The 18,207-nt window shown below is 39.3% G+C and overlaps 1 protein-coding gene and 1 long non-coding RNA gene across 2 annotated transcripts in view; both read left to right on the top strand.

The window, feature by feature from the left end:
* The first annotated feature begins 612 nt into the window (after window positions 1-612).
* Window positions 613-18,207, top strand: part of LOC104093258 (protein TIC236, chloroplastic) — a 44,231-nt gene continuing 26,636 nt past the window's right edge. Inside the window, exons 1-11 of the mRNA XM_009598986.4 lie at window positions 613-852; window positions 1,771-3,976; window positions 4,428-4,626; window positions 4,756-4,815; window positions 5,503-5,607; window positions 5,941-6,081; window positions 6,637-6,699; window positions 8,008-8,238; window positions 8,316-8,399; window positions 13,006-13,163; window positions 14,088-14,616. Of these exons, the coding sequence (XP_009597281.1) occupies window positions 1,878-3,976; window positions 4,428-4,626; window positions 4,756-4,815; window positions 5,503-5,607; window positions 5,941-6,081; window positions 6,637-6,699; window positions 8,008-8,238; window positions 8,316-8,399; window positions 13,006-13,163; window positions 14,088-14,616 (3,669 nt within the window). The 5' untranslated portion in view covers window positions 613-852; window positions 1,771-1,877. The remainder of the gene's footprint in view (window positions 853-1,770; window positions 3,977-4,427; window positions 4,627-4,755; window positions 4,816-5,502; window positions 5,608-5,940; window positions 6,082-6,636; window positions 6,700-8,007; window positions 8,239-8,315; window positions 8,400-13,005; window positions 13,164-14,087; window positions 14,617-18,207) is intronic.
* On the top strand, window positions 8,409-10,551 carry LOC138896894 (uncharacterized). Its single transcript, XR_011410440.1, has 2 exons — window positions 8,409-9,637; window positions 10,449-10,551. It is a non-coding gene; the product is annotated as an uncharacterized lncRNA (long non-coding RNA).

The raw sequence follows: 18,207 nt of genomic DNA, 5'->3' as shown, positions 1-18,207 counted from the left end.
AGCAAAATGTGATTGGTATGTGTTGTACACTAATTATTTTTAAAACTAGTACTAGTAACCGGGAGGGGGAGGAGACTTATTTCACTTCGAGCAATGATAGGGGTCCCCACAAAGTTTGAGAATGCATTGGTAAAGTGATACAATCCAAATGTGGTAATTATGTATTTTGCCTTATTATGATCAATGTTAACATTAATTTTATAATACTTATAGTACAATCCTATTTTTATTTTATTTAACTGGATATAAAATTTAAGATGTAATTTATGTACTATACCAATGATAATCGAAGAAAATCGTAAATTAGCGATTGAAAGTAAGCTTGATAGAAATAACACCATATCAAAATTTAATATTTAAATAATTAAATAAATTTGAACTCTTTAAAATCATGATAGTACTATGAAAATTGCTGAAGAACTAAAGTTAACTACTTGGGAATCTTAAAATAGAGAAGAACGTCACATAAACTGGAAAGAGACAGTAATATTTTCCAACGTACGGGGTACGTCGAGGAGGAACAAAATATTGTGAAGTAAATTGATTTGTTATTGGACTAGATTGCACATTTCGAAGTAGTTCAGAGGACTTGCAGGGTAATCTGCAATATCATTCCATTCAGAACTGAGAGCGAGCCAATGCAATCAAGCAAATCCCCGCCCCACGCTTTCCTCGAAAACTCTATTTTTTCCCTTCTGCGCACTGGAAAAAACGATAGCCACACGCAATCTCAGGATTCATCAAAATAATTTGAAAAATAGCAAACAAAGAGTTTCCTGTTTTGGATTCTGCCCTCCTTTAATTTGCCTCAGTAAAGTTCTTACTACTCCATATTTTATGTGCTTATACACAGTAAGACTCAACTCCTTGAACTCATGTTAATTTTGTATACACTGTTTCATTTTCAGTTTTCTGAATTGTGAAACTCTTAATATTGATAATTGCCTTTTCTTCTATTAAGAAAGTTCATAGTTTGAAACATGGTTGTTCAGTAAATAGGCTGTGAGAATAAAATTTGTATTCTATCTCTCTCCGATTTTAATTGACCTAATTTTGATTTTATCTGCTCCAAGTTTATGAACTATTCTAAAGTGGCAAGTTTTTTCCCCTTAAAACAAGTTGAAGTAAATAGGAGTACTAAACTGTGTCATTTTAAAAATTTGATATGACCACTTTTCAATCAACTTTCTATTTTTCACATTTTAAACAATTTCATAATTCATGCGAAATTCAATAAATACATAACTACAACGCTTATGTGTAGATATAAGAATATAAACAATAAAAATATCAGCGCAAACATCTTAGTTATAAATTATGATAAGAAATGGACCTTGAGCCGGACTCAACCCCGAAACTAGCTTTTGGGGTTGAGTTAGCCCAAGGTCCATTTCTTCACATGGTATTAGAGCCAGACCTACCCCCAATTCCTGGTTTACCTGATGTTGGGCCGTCATGTTATATTGTCCATGCTCCAGATGTCCAATCATGGGTGGGATGGATTATCTGCCTCCTTATATAGTCTTGAACTGTTGAATAGAGTTAGCCTTTGAGGTTGAGTTTGGCCGAAGCTCCATTTCTTCATAAATTCCTTGGAAATCAACTCAGGTCAATTAGTGGGATGGGATGCAGACTCTTTTTTAAAATCTTTTTGTAATTCGTTACCATGTTTTTTAGCTAGTGAAGTTGGTCTCCTCATGAATTATTAAATATTGATACTTACGCATTTAGTGATGAAAAGAGTGTTAATCTTCTTTTATGCTTAACCAGGCTTTGAATGTTTGGGAACTGGTTTGTAGCTTGAAGCTTTTAGGGGGACTAAGAGTAGGCTCTTGGTCCCCTGCAATTATGTTGAATATCAAGTGAAGACTCATAATATGGAGATAATGCGTGCTAAGCTTCATAGCCCCTTTCTTGGGCTTCCACTTCAATGCAACTTTAACAGAAGGAAAAGTGGAAATTATATTAGTGGAGTAAGATCATCAAGAAGAGGTGTTTACAACTGTAGATGTTCAAAGAAAGGAGACTGGATAACTCAAGGGGTCAAATTTACACATTCTTGTGGCAGAAACGTGGAGCTATTATGGAAGAGTTTTGCACTGAGAAGTGGCACATTAGTGTGCTCCGTGAGAGAGCCATTAGTTCGAAGTAAAGGCTTGGTGAAGTCACTAGTTCCAGTTTGGGAAGAAGGGTTATTCTTTGTCCGGTGTTCAATCTTTGGTGCTGTAATATCTGGGGTGTGTTTACTTCTATGGTATGGCCAGTTGAAAGCAAAGAGTTACATTGAAGCAAAGCTTTTGCCTTCTGTTTGTGCATTATTGAGTGAATATGTTCAGCGCGAACTTGATTTTGGTAGGGTTCGAAGAATATCACCTTTAAGTATTACATTAGAGTCATGCTCTTTTGGTCCTCATAGTGAAGAGTTCTCCTGTGGTGAATTACCAACTGTTAAGCTGCGAATTCGTCCTTTTTCGAGTCTGAGTAGGGGAAAGATTGTGGTTGATGCGGTCTTGTCAAATCCAAGTATTCTGGTAGTGCAAAAGCAAAACTATACATGGCTTGGACTGCCCTTTTCTGAAGGCAGTCCGCTGAACCGTTTGTCAGATGAGGAAGGTATTGATTTGCGGACAAAAATTAGGAGGATTGCCAGAGAGGAAGCAGCTACTCGCTGGGCCAGGGAGAGAGATGTTGCAGCAAGGGAAGCAGCTGAGAAGGGTTATCTTCTTCCTGAAGGAAATTCTTTTCTATTAGATGATGACTTCTCAAAGAACGCTGCAACTACTCTTGCGAGGATAGTAACTTCAGAGTCCTTCTTTTGTATGGATGAGAAACTGCACTGGAGAGATCAGCATCACATGGATGCTGGAGGGGAGTATGATTTGAAGCACGCAGATTTAGAGAAAACATTTGGTGCAAAAGTTCCACCTTCTGGGACTAGGTTTTGGTCTAAAATCATACCAGACGCGCTAAGACAACGATTCAAGAAGGCTAATGGGAGAGATTTATCTGCAGCTGGTATTGCCGCTAGAAGAAGAATTCTTGAGCGTAGTGCATCAGCAGCCTGTTTGTATTTCAAGGGTCCATCAAATGCAAATCTTGGTGTCTGTTGTCCGCCATCTGAGGCTTATGATGTTGCAAATCCTGCAATTTTTCCTGTCAAAAGCGAGGGTGATACCTCACCCTCTGTTTCTTCACCAACAATATCTGAAGAAGTTGTAAACCTTGTAGATAATTCTGAGGGGAACTTATTTACCAGCAATGCCAAACGTAACGTGTTCGATTGTGGTTCTTCAAGTGAAGGAATTTCTGACAAAGTAGAAACATGCCAGCTTGATCTTATGTGTCAGAAAATGTTGGGAACATATCCTTTGCCTGTAGAGAAATGCGGTAGTGATTGCATTGATGGTTTAGCTGTTCTACGTGATCCATTTCTTTTTACTCTGGTTAGACTTTGTAAAGCTTTAAGTCTCAGTGAAAAATTATCCTGCACCAACATGGGGGATAAAACAGCTGATGGGCCTGGAGAAAGTAGTGAAGAAATTGCAGCTGATATCATGAATAGGGGTGCCAATAGCAGAGATGATTCACATCGATTTGAGGAGCAGGTACAACAATCTCATTGGGGGGCTCTAGATATTCGACAAGGCAATGCATCTAGTGGTTCTGGATTTACTGTGCTTGAGCCATTACCTCTGCAGCATCCATCAAAAACTCTACAGTCCTGGAGCCCAAAGTCAGCTTTGTATTCTTTTGTGAAGAGTCTAGGTCAGCTCGGGGCTAATTCAATTGTAAAGCCTATGGAAAGGCTGAAGTTTGAGATGAGTCCAAGAGTGGAGGATATTGTTGCTGAACTTGTTGATGGTGATTACGGAAAACATATCTCTAGTGTTGAAAAGATGGTTCCAGTAATTCTGGATTCTGTACATTTCAGTGGGGGCTCATTGATGCTGCTTGCCTATGGTGATACAGAGCCAAGGTAAGCTTCAAAACAGCTAAAACTCCTGGTTAAAGGTTTTGAATCCTGCCCAAAACAATAATTCTTGTGAACACTCCTTTTAATTTTGAAATTCTTCCTTTTAATATTTTCCAGTCCTACTCTTACCGATCAAAAAAAATATTTTCTGTCCTACTCTCTCTCTTTCTCTCTCTCGTGCTCCACCCAGTATAGTTGGTTGATAGGGATTTTAACATCCTCATCTGTTTTGTTTTGTCTTGGACAGCGTTTCTTTTGTTGTTAATGGGAATATTAAATATCTTTTGGTAGATACATTCTTGATGTGTGCATGCTCTGCTACTGGAGTTATTATTTTTTGTTTGTTGAGAATGATCTGCTACTGAAGTTATCTTAATGGCAATCTTTTTTCTCGTTCTTAGGTTTATTTCATGCTGGTCTATGCATTCAGTATTATCTTTGTCTGTGTTTATAGAGAGATGGAAAATGTCACGGGGCATATCAAGTTTCAAAACCACTATGGACGGGTGCACGTACAACTAAATGGTAATTGTAAGATGTGGCGTTCGGACATCAGATCTGACAATGGTGGCTGGTTATCAACAGATGTTTATGTTGATATGACTGAGCAGATATGGCATGCGAATTTGAAGATTGTGAACCTCTTTGTTCCGGTAAGGTGCACTGCCATGTTACTTGATTTGTAAAATTTGAAAGATTCCTAGTCCACAGGAAGCTGCTGCAATAATGCTTGTTTTCTTACTGTTTTATGTGTCATGTATTGTTCTTTATCTCGGATGCAGCTTTTTGAGAGAATTTTGGAAATTCCAATCACATGGTCCAAAGGGAGAGCTAGTGGCGAGGTATTTCCTAACTCTGAATGTGTCCTGTAAACCTTTTTCAGTTCGTTAACACATTATGTCAGCTCAATTGCAAGATGAGTTGATTATGTTAGTTTAGTTGGTTAGATTAGAATTAATCACATCAATGACATGTTTAAATATGTATCGCTGTACCATTGGAAGAATGAATTGTGTATACTGTTTAAAGTATCTATAAAAGAACATAGATGTAAGACATTTGTTTTGATTCTCTTCCAACCTCTTCTCTCATATCACACAATAAATGTAGTAAAAAGGGTCCAGTAATGAACGTCGGAGATTAGTTAACACTTAACACTATCCTAATGCACAATCCTTTTACCCTTGACCATTGTGATAGGAGTGAAACTTTTTTTTTTGCTTAACTAAAGCTGGATCCATAGTTCACGTATCCCATAAAACTAAAGCTGGACGCATACCGTTGTCGTGAATTCCTCGTGTTATCATTCATAAAGCTAAATTCTGACTGTGTGTATCAGGGTTGCTTTTGGTGATTTCTTTTATCAGATCCAAATATTTGCATGTGCGCTTATTTGTAATATGTATATTTCCTTTTGTATGTTATCCTTGGATATGGTTGACATTATCCTTTGTGGAAGATCGTATACGTTGACTAATTTTATGTCTGATCAATTACTTTGATTTTGAGTTTGCTATCATTTGTTGTAGGTGCACATGTGCATGGATAAGGGGGAAAGTTTTCCAAATCTTCATGGGCAGCTTGATGTCACAGGGTTGGCATTTCAAATATATGATGCTCCTTCTGGGTTTTGGGTAAGCTATCTTTCGGCATTGGAGTCGGGAAACCAAACAGTTTTTTATGATCTCTTCAACAGTTTATATATTTATTTGTCTATTATTTGTATTGAGTTGTCTGCTATTAAACTTACAAGTAGTGGAAGTACTTTTAGTTATTTGCTTCTCTTAACTTGTGAACTGTGTAGACATTTTTATTCTTGAGTAGCTTTATAGAAATGGCGACTTTTTCATAGTCCTACATGCTCTAATACAAAGACATAAGCGTGGTGAAGTGTGTTGATGGCCCATCTGAAATGTATGATGGTTGATGCCCTTATGCATTTTCATCTCTTTCCTTCTCTTATGTAGGATATGTCTGCCAGTTTATGTTTTCGCGCTCAACGTATATTCTTGCATAATACTAGTGGTTGGTTTGGTGATGTTCCTTTAGAAGCTTCTGGAGATTTTGGCATCAATCCAGAGGAAGGAGAATTCCATCTCATGTGTCAGGTATACTCTATGAAGTAAATAGCTACTAGTTATACAACATTCTCGGGCTGCACTCTGCTGCTATCCACATTGGGTTATGTATTCATAGTAACTTGAACGGTTGCATCCTATTTGCGTTAGTGGTAGCAGAAACGAATTTGAACTCAAATCAAGATGTAGAAATCATTTAATTAGAATTAGTTTGATCTTTGTCAACATTGCTTAACAGAATTTAAGTTGCCATATGAAATTTAAAGTAGATTTATTAATTTCTACTAGAAATCATTTGATCTTTGATCACCATTGCTTAACATATTTATATTTGCCTCATGAAATCTTCGAAGTAGCTTATGTAATGTATCAATACATTACAGCAGAAGATATTCTTTCCTAGCAGTCATGTGACGCTCTTAAATGTTGTTTGTCTTAGTTTTAGAAGCACTACCAATAAGTGTTTGAAACAGATGTGATGGGAATGTGGAAGGTGGTATTGCCTGTCTGGTGGTCTTTCTCTTCTCTTCCGCCAAATAAATTTCTCATTCATATAATTCGATTTGGTATGGACACTTTTTTCAGGTTCCATCTGTTGAAGTGAATGCCTTAATGAAAACATTCAAGATGAAGCCCCTATTGTTTCCGGTTTGTTTCTATTCACCTTCCCTTGGTTACATATTTTCATCTATCTTGAGCCCTGCAACTCTAGGTTTATTTTTGCCTCCAATTATTCCCATAAATTTACATTTTATATCATTGGGCTAGTAACCCTCGTATTTTGGGATGCATAGGTATTAATTATGAGCCCCTTCCTGTTCCAAACTTCATTATCTGAACTAGAGATTGATCTTCTTTTGCCTCTCATCCAAATAATATCTACTCTGGTAACTAGCAGCAAATAAAGTAAATTTCACAGCTTTTCCCTAAGTTATGAATACTCAAATAAATAAATAAAATGAATGCTTACTCTTTATTCTTTGCAAACAAAGAGTAACATGTAGCTCCACATTTATATTTTTGTTTTAAATAAACTGCCGTTTTAGCCATTTCTGAGTGCTATATTTATCAAAGTTATTGCCTTAAAAAGAACCAAATATATCCCCTCTATATAAGTATCTCAAGTGTTTTGAATAAGGTAGTAAGTCATCTTGGGGCTCGGGTGTTATAAAGATGCAAAGTGCTTTGACAAAGATGTTCTGTGTTTGTTGATACTTGATAGTATATTTGGTTGTAATCTAAAAAACTATCATCTATCAGGGATGTGCTTTTAGTGTTGCAGACTTAACTGAAAAATGTGCTATAGAATAGCTTAATGCTTAATGTGCTATGGCAGCATGAATCTAATAATAGACCTTTCTATATCAGAATGTTTCTCCTATTCCAAGGAATTTTAACAGGGTATGAAATTGTATTGAGGGAAAGAATCATTTTCAGTTACTGGTTGGATTTCATAGTATGCACTTCTTTAGACAGGTGCAACACTTCGTCGTGTTTTATTTAATGAAATGTTACTTTTTTATCAAAAGACAATTTTGACTGAAGCTCTGCTCTACTCTGATGAAGAGCAAGAGTAAGTGGTGCTTCAAAGGATAAACAATAACTAGTCCCCTGCCCTCTTGCTGAAACACACTAACTCTTTTGCATCCCAAGTCGGTGAAAACTGAGAATTAATGGGAAAATGTCCTTCAGGCTTCAGCTTCATTATTTATGACTTGATTCCTGGTTTCTGTTGCCAAATAATGTGCTTCATTATTCTGTTAAGAGGACTGTAAACATTCTTACAGGTCCTTTCCTATTTTAATGAGAGGCGTTGCACAACCATTTGTGATCAAATTTTGAACTGTGTTCTAGATCTCTGTGATTTCTTGTATCTTTTAAGAGGGCACTGTGATCGGGCTGCTCTTTGACCTCTTTCTCCTTATTGATCTCAAAATCCTTTGATGATTTACTCAGTTGGCTGGTTCAGTTACAGCTGTATTCAACTGTCAAGGCCCCTTGGACATTCCCATATTCGTGGGGAGTGCATTGGTGTCAAGGAAGATAGCCAATTTGGCCAATGAATTTCCTAAATCTGCCGCATATGAAGCTGTGATCAGTAATAAGGAGGCTGGTGCAGTGGCAGCAATTGATCGTGTTCCATTCTCCTACATTTCAGCCAACTTTACTTTCAACACGGACAACTGTGTAAGCAAAATCAGCTATAAATATTTCAATTTTTTCGTAAGGCTTCTGTACTATTGAATTCATCATGTCTGGGACAGGTGGCTGACTTGTACGGCATTAGAGCTAGCCTTACTGATGGCGGTGAAATTCGTGGTGCAGGAAATGCGTGGATATGCCCTGAGGTACTTGTTTATATCTGAGACAATTCACTTTGGCTTGAAGATCAAGTAAATATGGTTATGTTCTGTAACCAAAAGTTCAATAATATTCTCAAGTCACTAGATAAGATATACACGATAATGTGTGTCTAAAAGGAGAGAATTATTTGTCTCCAGAATATTTCAATTTTTGAGGGTGCAAATATTAAACCAGAAAAATTAGCCTGAACTTGCTACACGTAACTTTGGCCAGCTGCAGATGAATATCTAAGGGATGTCCGCATTAATCAGTTCTACAATTTTTGATCCTATAAGTACCTGGTTATGCAGGTTTTGGTGTTGATAGAATTGTGCGATAGCTTTATGGTCAAGGAGGTGCTACGTGGTTTTTTGATTCTACCCCTTGATAACCAATCCTTGCTCCAAAATAGGTGTATACTTTCCTTAAATTTGTGTTGCTTGGATGTTTATATAGAAAAATCTATTAAGAAAAAAAAAATATATATAGAAAAATCTTGGTTAGGGACATAATTTATGGGACATTTATGTAGGATTGAAGTGTGGATGTAATTGTTAGGAAGATCTCCGTTTGGGTTAAATTGTCCCATATTGATTGAGAGAATGAGTTGTTGTTTTCTTATATAGTCTTGGTGTTCCTCGTTTCATGGGCTAGCCCTTGGGATTGAGTAGGCCTAAGGTCTATTTCTTTTATTATGGTATCAAAGCTAAACCCATCCTTATGCTTGGTTTACCCCCTTGCCCCCCCCCCCACCCCCCACCCCAACTTTTTATTGTTTACACTCCAGACATCCAGCCTTGGGCCTACCGGGGATGAGATGTTAGATTGTCCCATATTAGTTAAGGAAGTGGGTTGTTGTCTTCTTATATGGTCTAGGCAATCCTCATCCTCATGAGCTATCAGGGTTGAGTTAAGTCCAAGGTCCATTTTCTTTACAATTTGCTTGTCTGTAATAGGTGCTTCCTTAAAAGTGTAAAGAAAATGATAATACTAGTGGATGCAATCCCAAGGTTTTCAGCCTCTTAACTCTTTGGTTATCGTGTTTTCTCTGCCCCTTCCACTCATCTAATCTCTCTCTCTCTTTACTTTATGATTCTCGTTAGATAGTTATGTGTAAATAGTCCTAGTCCCATATGTAGTAGGAGTAGAATATGTCCTAGTCCCATATGTGTAAATAGTCCTAGTCCCATATGTAGTAGGAATAGAATATGTCCTAGTCCCATATGTAGTAGGAGTAGAATATGTATTATATATAGGGCTCATTGTGTCATTGTTAATAAATAGATTTTTCTCCCGTGCATTCATTCTCACATGGTATCAGAGCTTCAGTGAGAAAATTATCGATGTGCGTCATTCCAGCGACATCCGGGAAGAAAGATCTCATCGCCGTGCAATTTTCCGACAACTTCGTCTTGTTCCCTGGGTTCATCACAGCTACAGTGGTACTGTGCATATACCAGTACCACCATCAGATCTGAAATCCTTGTGCGACCAAACCGCAGAAATCTCAGTCCCATCGGAACAGAAAAGTCAGTCACCGTGCGTCTTTCCGGTTGACGACTCAAGATTGATTTGCATTATCTCTTGATTGGTAAGTGTTGTGCGAAAACCAACACTACCATCTTGTTCGAAAAAGTCAGGAGACAAAACCCTAGTCAATTGCTACGGCAGAAAGGCGCGTGTCAATCGCTACGGCAGAAAGCCCCTCACGCGCCTCCAGAACTAGGGTTTCGGCGAGCTACGGTAATTTCCAGAAAAAGTTTGTGTATACTGGTGGTGTTTTAGAACCTATTCTGTAGTGTGGAATTCGGCTTAGTCTCACTGTTTTCAAATTTTTTTGGCGACTTTTCAGCCAACTTCTGTTTATCAGCAATCACTTGGTTTTTTTTGCTCAGGGGGAGTCTAGTGGCCTTGTATGTCGAATTATCTGCTTGCAGATATTTTCACCAAGTCCCTCACTGGTCCTCGTATTAATTACATATGTAACAAGCTCGGTACATATGATTTGTATGCACTGGCTTGAGGGAGAGTGTTAGATAGTTATGTGTAAATAGTCCTAGTCCTATATGTAGTAGGAGTAGAATATGTCCTAGTCCTATATGTAGTAGGAGTAGAATATGTATTATATATAGGGCTCATTGTGTCATTGTTAATAAATAGATTTTTCTCCAGTGCATTCATTCTCACAATCCTATTTCGTTAAAGTATATGACCTCTTTGAATGGCAGCATCCTCCAACTTCAAACACCGAATTAATGATAAGGACCTACTTTATATTATATTTATATTTGATGTGAAATTTGTACCTGTTCTTTAATCATGATCAGTAGAATTTATATCTTTTATATTTGCTAACCGTTATATTAACATATATCTACCTAGTAACTCATCGAAACCTTTTCCTCTTGAACTCCAGATAGTCAAATTAGGTCACACTTAATGGGATGGATGGAGTATCGCATAATTACCTCTTGTTAGGTCTTACACATTTACCTATCATGTACTGGCAGTTTTGAAGCTCTGCATATTTTCTGATGGCCTGAGATTTACTTGTGGTAGATAGAAGCTTGGTTGGGCATTTGGGTCCCGAACCCTTCTTTATGAAAGATACTTCAGTATCAGGTGGGATGATCAATCCTAGAGGGTTTCAGAAAGGATCCCTTTCTCATGTTATGGTCCGGCTATCCCAGTTCCTTTGCTATTAAAAGACACTGCCGTTTCTACAAAGAGAAGAATGCAATGTAAATAATCAATGTGGTTTTCAGATGACAGAACCTTTTTCCCTCTTGAGGATATGGAAGAGTCACTTAACGTTCTAGATTGAAAGCATATGTCGATACCTTTAGAGTTAAAACACGTAACTTAAGATACGTTTCGTGACAGACTATGACCATGCTCATGATAGGTTCAGACCTCCAATGATGAATGAGCTAATCACACTATCTGTAGGTAGTTTGAGTGAGAAGAAAGAACGAGGAAAATGGTAGGATGTTTGGATCAGAAGAATAGAGGGTTGGTTTTCCTAAGGCAACCCTTTTTGATAAAGTAAAAAGTTCTTATTTATTAAGGAGGGAACAACCCTTATGAAAGGTGTAAACAATCATAGAGAACTTTAGAGCAAAATATAAACCAGTCATCTATGCTAAATTACTGATAGGGAGTGCTCCAACAATCTGCAAGACACAACATGGCCCCACCATGACAGCTTTTACTTGAGAGGTAATTTTACATTGCTTTTTTGCTTTGTAATTAGGATAGGAAAGTGCAAAACTGAGTTACTTCCTGTCGACTTGGTCAAGTAGCTAATCTATGAAGGTCTAAGAAGGAGACAGTGTTGGTTTTGTGATAGCATAAAACATTAGTTTTCTGGATAGGACAATAAGAAGAAGTTCCTTCAAAACCCTGTCCAAACTAGAATTTATAGTGGTCTGAAGGGTAACATTAATTAGATCAAGTAAAATTGAGAACTAGTAGCATATGTCTTCTTAAATCTGGATAATCCATGAAAGACAAGAAATCAATCTTCATACATATCTTGTGAGAGACGTAGATATCTGTATGTATGAATCTGTCTTTCTTGGATGATAATTAATTAACCAAGTTATGTTGATAAATAAGAATTATCTAACTTGAGAGGACGCTATTGAGTACAACAACAACAACAACATTCCAGTGTGAACTCACGAGTGGGGTCTTGGAGAGTGGGGTGCACACAGACCTTACCCCCTTTTGTGAGGGTAGAGAAGCTGTTTCCGATAGACACTCGCTCAGTAGTCATAAAATTGAAGAGCAAGATAAATATAGCGTAATAACAATAATACTGGTAAGGTGAAGAGGAGCATCTAACATACTAAGGAGAGGAGTCACTCTAACCTTCTACCCTAAAGGAGAGGAATCGCTCGACTTCCTACTAGGTTTTTACCCTAATCGCTCGACTACTTGCTAACCTTCTACCCTAATCTTCGACCTCAATGCTCTCCTATCTAGGGTCATGTCTTCGGTGAGTCGAAGATGTGCCATGTCCCGTCTAATCACCTCTCCTTAATTCTTCCTCGGTCAACCTCCACCTCTCTTTAGACCTATCACTGCCAACCTCTAGCACCTCCTCACTGGAGCATATGTGCCCCTCTTCACAAAGTGCTATTGAGTATTGAGTAATATGTCTACTACTTCTGAGTCAATGTTTGTTGATCAACTCTTTTCAACATCCTCAATTGAATTGAACAAGTTATCTCATCATAGTTGTATTTGAGAAGTATCTCTTTTTTGCTTTTTGTTCATCTTGCCCAACAAAAAAAAGGATCTCTCGCCTTTTCACCCCACTTTGTGTTTACACAGGCCAAAACTTTTGGTTCTTGGGATTAACTTTTGAAGAATATAAGTTCAACTTTAATATCTGGATAGTAGTTTCCTGATAAATGCACAGGAAGACAAGCTCAAAATAGGGCCTTTTTTTCATTCAAATTATACAACACGAAAACATGTTTTTGACTTTTTGCTGACTTTTTGACACCATATTAAATCTTAAGGAACAGTAAATTACCTTAAATGTCCAACTTCTCAAATTTGATCATGTCCATAGCCTTGGTGTTGACATTTTCAATTTTGCAGGGAGAGGTTGATGACACGGCTATGGATGTGAACTTCTCTGGTAATTTAAGCTTTGATAAGACCATGGATCGCTATCTACCTGGTTTCCTTCAGCTGATGCCTCTTAAGTTGGGTCATTTAAATGGAGATACGAAAATTTCTGGGTCTTTATTGAAACCGTAAGATTTCTAGTCACATCTTTCTTAATGGTGGTGTCATATGTCTTTAGATAGACAGTTCTGTATCTACTTTCTGAATGGTAATATTTTGTATTCGTAACACATCTGGTATCTAGATTCAGCTGTGACCTTCAGATAAAAATCTTCGTCCATCCTCGCGGGCACCGACAACCCTTAAGGAGTCCCCCTCAGGCCTCTTTTATTTTCCTGACTTTGAGCCAATGCTTTTGATTGGTCTGTGCTCCATAGCACCAATAGAATTTTACAGTTGAGAACACTCTAGAAAACCATAAGTCAAGTTTGGTGCATTATGTGCAAGAACAACTAGATCTTCTCTCCGTTGCTCGTTTTCAAGAGGTTTGTGGTGGAGATGGTTTGGGTGGTTTGCTGAATCTTTTGTGATTTCACAGTCAGTCTGTAAATTTTTCAATGTTATTATTGGGTCTACTGGTTGTGAAGAGGGAAAAGATTGTCTAGCAAGGTGTTTCACTGCCTATTATGTTGTTGGTAGAATGTAATGTAATGCTAGCATTTCCGAGTAGTTTCTCGGACTGCATCATTGTTACCAAAGATTGGTTTCTCAGGATAAATCATGCTTGAGATAGAGTGATCTTCCTGCTTCTTTGTGGTTGGGTCTTACTGTCCCAAAAGAAAGGCAATAGGCTCTTTTCATGTTTTACCGCTTGTGATCTTCGCATGAGAGCTGAAGGATCCTGGCTCTGTTTATCTGATGTAGACGTTTTTCAGGGATGAAGATATCTTAGTTTTCTGTTTAACCTCCTTAATAAAATTTTCTTTTCTTGGAAAAAGGGTAAGTAATTTTCCCCTATTTGATGCTTTTATGTTTTTTAAGAAGGTTGTATTTCTATTAGTTTGATAAAAATTTATCATGACATTGCTGATAGACCAATTTTCTGGTTGCAGACGGTTTGATATCAAATGGACGGCACCCAAAGCTGAAGGATCACTCACAGATGCTCGTGGAGATATCATAATTTCACCTGATCATATAACTGTTAATTCTTCATCAGTTGCTTTTGACTTGTATTCAAAAGTTCTGACCTCCTATCGTGATGATTACTGCTTAAACCTGAGAGATTATCACGTGAATGCTCCCCTGCCCTTTACTGTGGAAGGAGTTGAACTGGATTTGAGAATGCGCAGTTTCGAATTTTTCAGTTCAGTCTCTTCATATGCTTTGGATTCTCCAAAACCTGTTCACCTGAAAGCAACTGGAAGGATAAAGTTTCAAGGAAAGGTTGTTAAAGCTTCCAGCATTGCTGACCAGCATTTTGTGCATTCTGAAAAGAGATCAGAAGATGTTCCAGTTGAATGTAATGATGCTACAGATACTCTTTCCGGTGAAGTTTCAATCTCTGGACTCAAACTCAATCAATTGATGCTGGCACCTCAGATGGCTGGAGCATTGAGCATCACACAGCAGGGTCTTAAGGTATGCCCCACTAGTTTGTTTCTTATTTTTGTATACCCCAAGTTTATGTTTGAAACAGCATTTGAATATTCCTTGCTACAACTTAGTCCTCAGCTCTTGCATAAATTTCTGCCTACCTAAAATATTGGTGGACAAGGTTGTCTTCATCTGAAGAATCCATGGAATCATCTTTGTTATCTTCTGAACACCTGAGTTGTTGGTTGGAAAAGAGAATGCATCCATCCTAATAGGAAATTAATTACAGAAAATTGCAAATCTTTCTATATGCCTGTCCTTTTTTATTTTTGGACCAAGGTTTTGTGGTCTGTGGGGATTCTGTTTAAAGGTTTCTGACTCGCCGGCTTGGCGTGATTTAGTATCTTGGTTCTCATCTCTTTTTTTGATAAGGTAAATTGTATTAATCAAAAGGGAGAGAACTCCCGTATACACGAAGTATACCAAAACGTAGAGAATTTACATCAGAACATGATTCTCTACAAAAGACGCCCAATCTTCTATACAAGTAGGGGTTAAATGAGTGCACCAAAAAGCGATCAAAGATAAAAAACTATTCTTAAGATGTGAAAAAGGAGACTCAATCTCCTCAAAAGCTCTCTTATTTCTCTCCCCCCATACTATCCACATGAGAGCTAACGGGGCGAACTTCCACGCCTTTTGCTTTCTTCTTCTACGGAAACCGGCCCAGCTATATAACATTTCCTTTACAGTGCTTGGCATCACCCATTGAACACCAAAAAGATTCAGGATTGCCCTCCACAAAGCAGAGGACATAGGGCAATGCAACAAAAGGTGATCAACTTCTTCCCCTGAGCTTTTACACATGTAGCACCAACTAACAAGTGTAATTCCTCTCTTTCGGAGATTTTCAGCAGTCAAGATCACTCCCCTCGCCGCTAGCCATGCAAAAAAGCACACCTTCGTGGGCGCCCTAGGAATCCAGATCGAGGAGTATGCAAAAGTGGTTTCCTCTCTCACCAACATACTCTGGTAAAAGGACTTTACGGTGAACAAACCATCGCCGCGCAAGCCCTATCTCCAAGAGTCGCAGTATGGCCGAGGCCTGTCTTGCCCATATAGCAGTGCCAACAAATCTTGGAGCTCCGCAATCTCCCAATCTTGCATGTTCCTTCTGAATGAGAGGTCCCATACTACCCCCTTCATGCTCCTTACGAATCTGTTGGACCATCGGTTCCTTCTGGTTTGAAACTCTGAAGACGTGGGGGAAGGAGACCCTCAGAGTATCCTTTCCACACCACCTATGATTCCAAAAGTTGATTCTCCTTCCATCTCCCACCCTGTAAGTGATGTTGCCACTGAATGCTTCCCAATTCTTCATGATGCTCCTCCACATGCCACACCCGAAAGGTGTTGTGATTGCCTTGGTCCTCCAACCCCCTCCCATTTTTGCCAGCCTGCTAATCTTTTTTCAACCCGCTCAATCACTAGATTCCAAACCGTAGTATCCTTATATGAAGCCCCCAATGGGAGGCCCAGGTAAGTAGTGGGAAGGGAGCCCACCTTGCATCTGAGAACATAAGACAAGGCATCAATATTAGCAACCTCACCTACCGAGAAAATCTCACACTTGCCAATGTTGATTTTGAGTCCTGATACTAACTGAAACTACTGTAGGACCTGCTTCAGGTAGGTCAACTGATCCATATCGGCATCACAGAAAACTAGTGTGTCATCCGCAAAAAGCAAATGTGATACTCTTCGGGCACTGAGCACCTCAATCGGAGCTGAGAATCCTCTCAAGAAGCCTCCGCCCGCCGCACGATCCATCATTTTGCTCAGAGCATCCATCACTAGTATGAATAACATGGGGGATAGAGGGTCACCTTGCCTGAGACCCTTGGAGCTGCCAAAGAAACCACACGGGCTACCATTAACCAGGACAAAGAATCTGACTGAGGAAATGCAGAACTTGATCTATCCCCTCCATCTTGCCCCAAACCCCATCCGCATCATAATGAAGTCCAGGAACTCCCGATTGATATGGTCGAAAGCCTTCTCAAGGTCCAGCTTGCATAGTAAGTCGGGTCCTCTATTTTTCCTTCTGGAGTCTACAAGTTCATTTGACATCAAAGCAACATCCAGGATCTGCCTACCTTCCACAAACGCATTCTGGGAGGACGAAACAGTCATGTCAAGAACCTTCAAGTCTGATGGAAAACACTTTAGAAATAATCTTGTAAATACTCCCCATGAGACTAATAGGCCTGTAGTCTCTGATACAAGATACACCTTCTTTCTTAGGCACAATAGTAATAAAGGAAGCATTGATACTTCTTTCGAAAACACCATTCACATGGAAGTATTCAATGGCTTCCATCAACTCCCCATTGATGGTGTCCCAAAAGAGCTGAAAGAAAGCCAAGGAGAAAACATCAGGCCCGGGGGCCTTATCACCAGCACAACTCGACACAGCCTCGTGCACCTCCTCCTCCTCGAAAGCCCTTTCTAGCCACTCGCTGTCTCCCTCCCCTGTATGGTTGAACTCTATTCCCCCAAAGTCGGCCTCCAACTAACTTCCTCTTTATATAAGTTCTCATAAAACCCCGCTATCGCCCCTTTTACCTCCTCCTCTCCCTCAATCCTCACCCCATCCACAACTAAGGACTCTATGAAGTTTCTCCTTTGATTTGCAACCGCCACCCTATGGAAAAACTTGGTATTCGAATCCCCCTCCTTTAAACAGAGCGCCCTCGATTTTTGCCGCCAACTAGTCTCCTGAGCTATTGCTAACTCGACTATTTCCCTCTTAACCTCCCTCAATCTCGCTTTCTCAGATTCATCTAACTCCCTCGCCCCTTCCCCTCTATCTAATTCTCCCAATTCATGCATAAACTCCCTCATTTTAACCTCTACCCTCCCAAAAACCTCCTTATTCCACCTAATAATATCTCCATGAGCAATTTAAGTTTCTTCGAAAGACGGAATGAAGGTGTCCCTGATTCCCCGTAGCTTGTCCACCATTCTTTCACTTTGTCACTGAATCCTGGCACTTTCAACCACATGTTTTCGAATCGGAAGGGAGCACGCACCCCCTCCCTCTGCATCCATCTAGCACATTCGGCACCAGCTCATCCATGAGGAAGATGTCAGGAATCTATCAAGTCTAGACCTTGAGTTGGAATCCTCCGCCCTGGCCCAAGTAAACCTTTCCCCTGACAGGGGAAGGTCAATGAGAAAGTGATCATTGATGAAGTCAGAAAACTCCTCCATGGCCCTCGAAATCACACTACACCCTAATCTCTCCTCCGTTAATCTAATAGTCTTAAAGTCTCCCCTAAAACCCATGGAATGTCCCATTCCCCCATAATATTGGCCAGTTCCTCCCAGAAAGACACCTTGGACTCTTCCCCTACCGGCCCGTATACTCCCCCAAATCCCCACTCCACCCCACTCACTCTATCTTTGACGAGAGCTGCCAAAGAAAAAACTCCCTTCCTAATCTCCTTTACCTCTAAGCTTCTATCATCCCACATAAGCAGAATGCCCCCGGCACTTCCCGCTGCTGGGGCCCAGTCACATTTCACCCAACTACCTCCCCAGACACTTCTCATGATCGCATCCGACAAATCTTCC

The sequence above is a fragment of the Nicotiana tomentosiformis genome, chromosome 8 (assembly GCF_000390325.3).
Source record: "Nicotiana tomentosiformis chromosome 8, ASM39032v3, whole genome shotgun sequence".
Taxonomy (NCBI): Eukaryota; Viridiplantae; Streptophyta; class Magnoliopsida; order Solanales; family Solanaceae; genus Nicotiana; species Nicotiana tomentosiformis.
The sequence above is the reverse complement of the archived record's forward strand: the minus strand, read 5'-3'. Positions and strand labels throughout refer to the sequence as shown.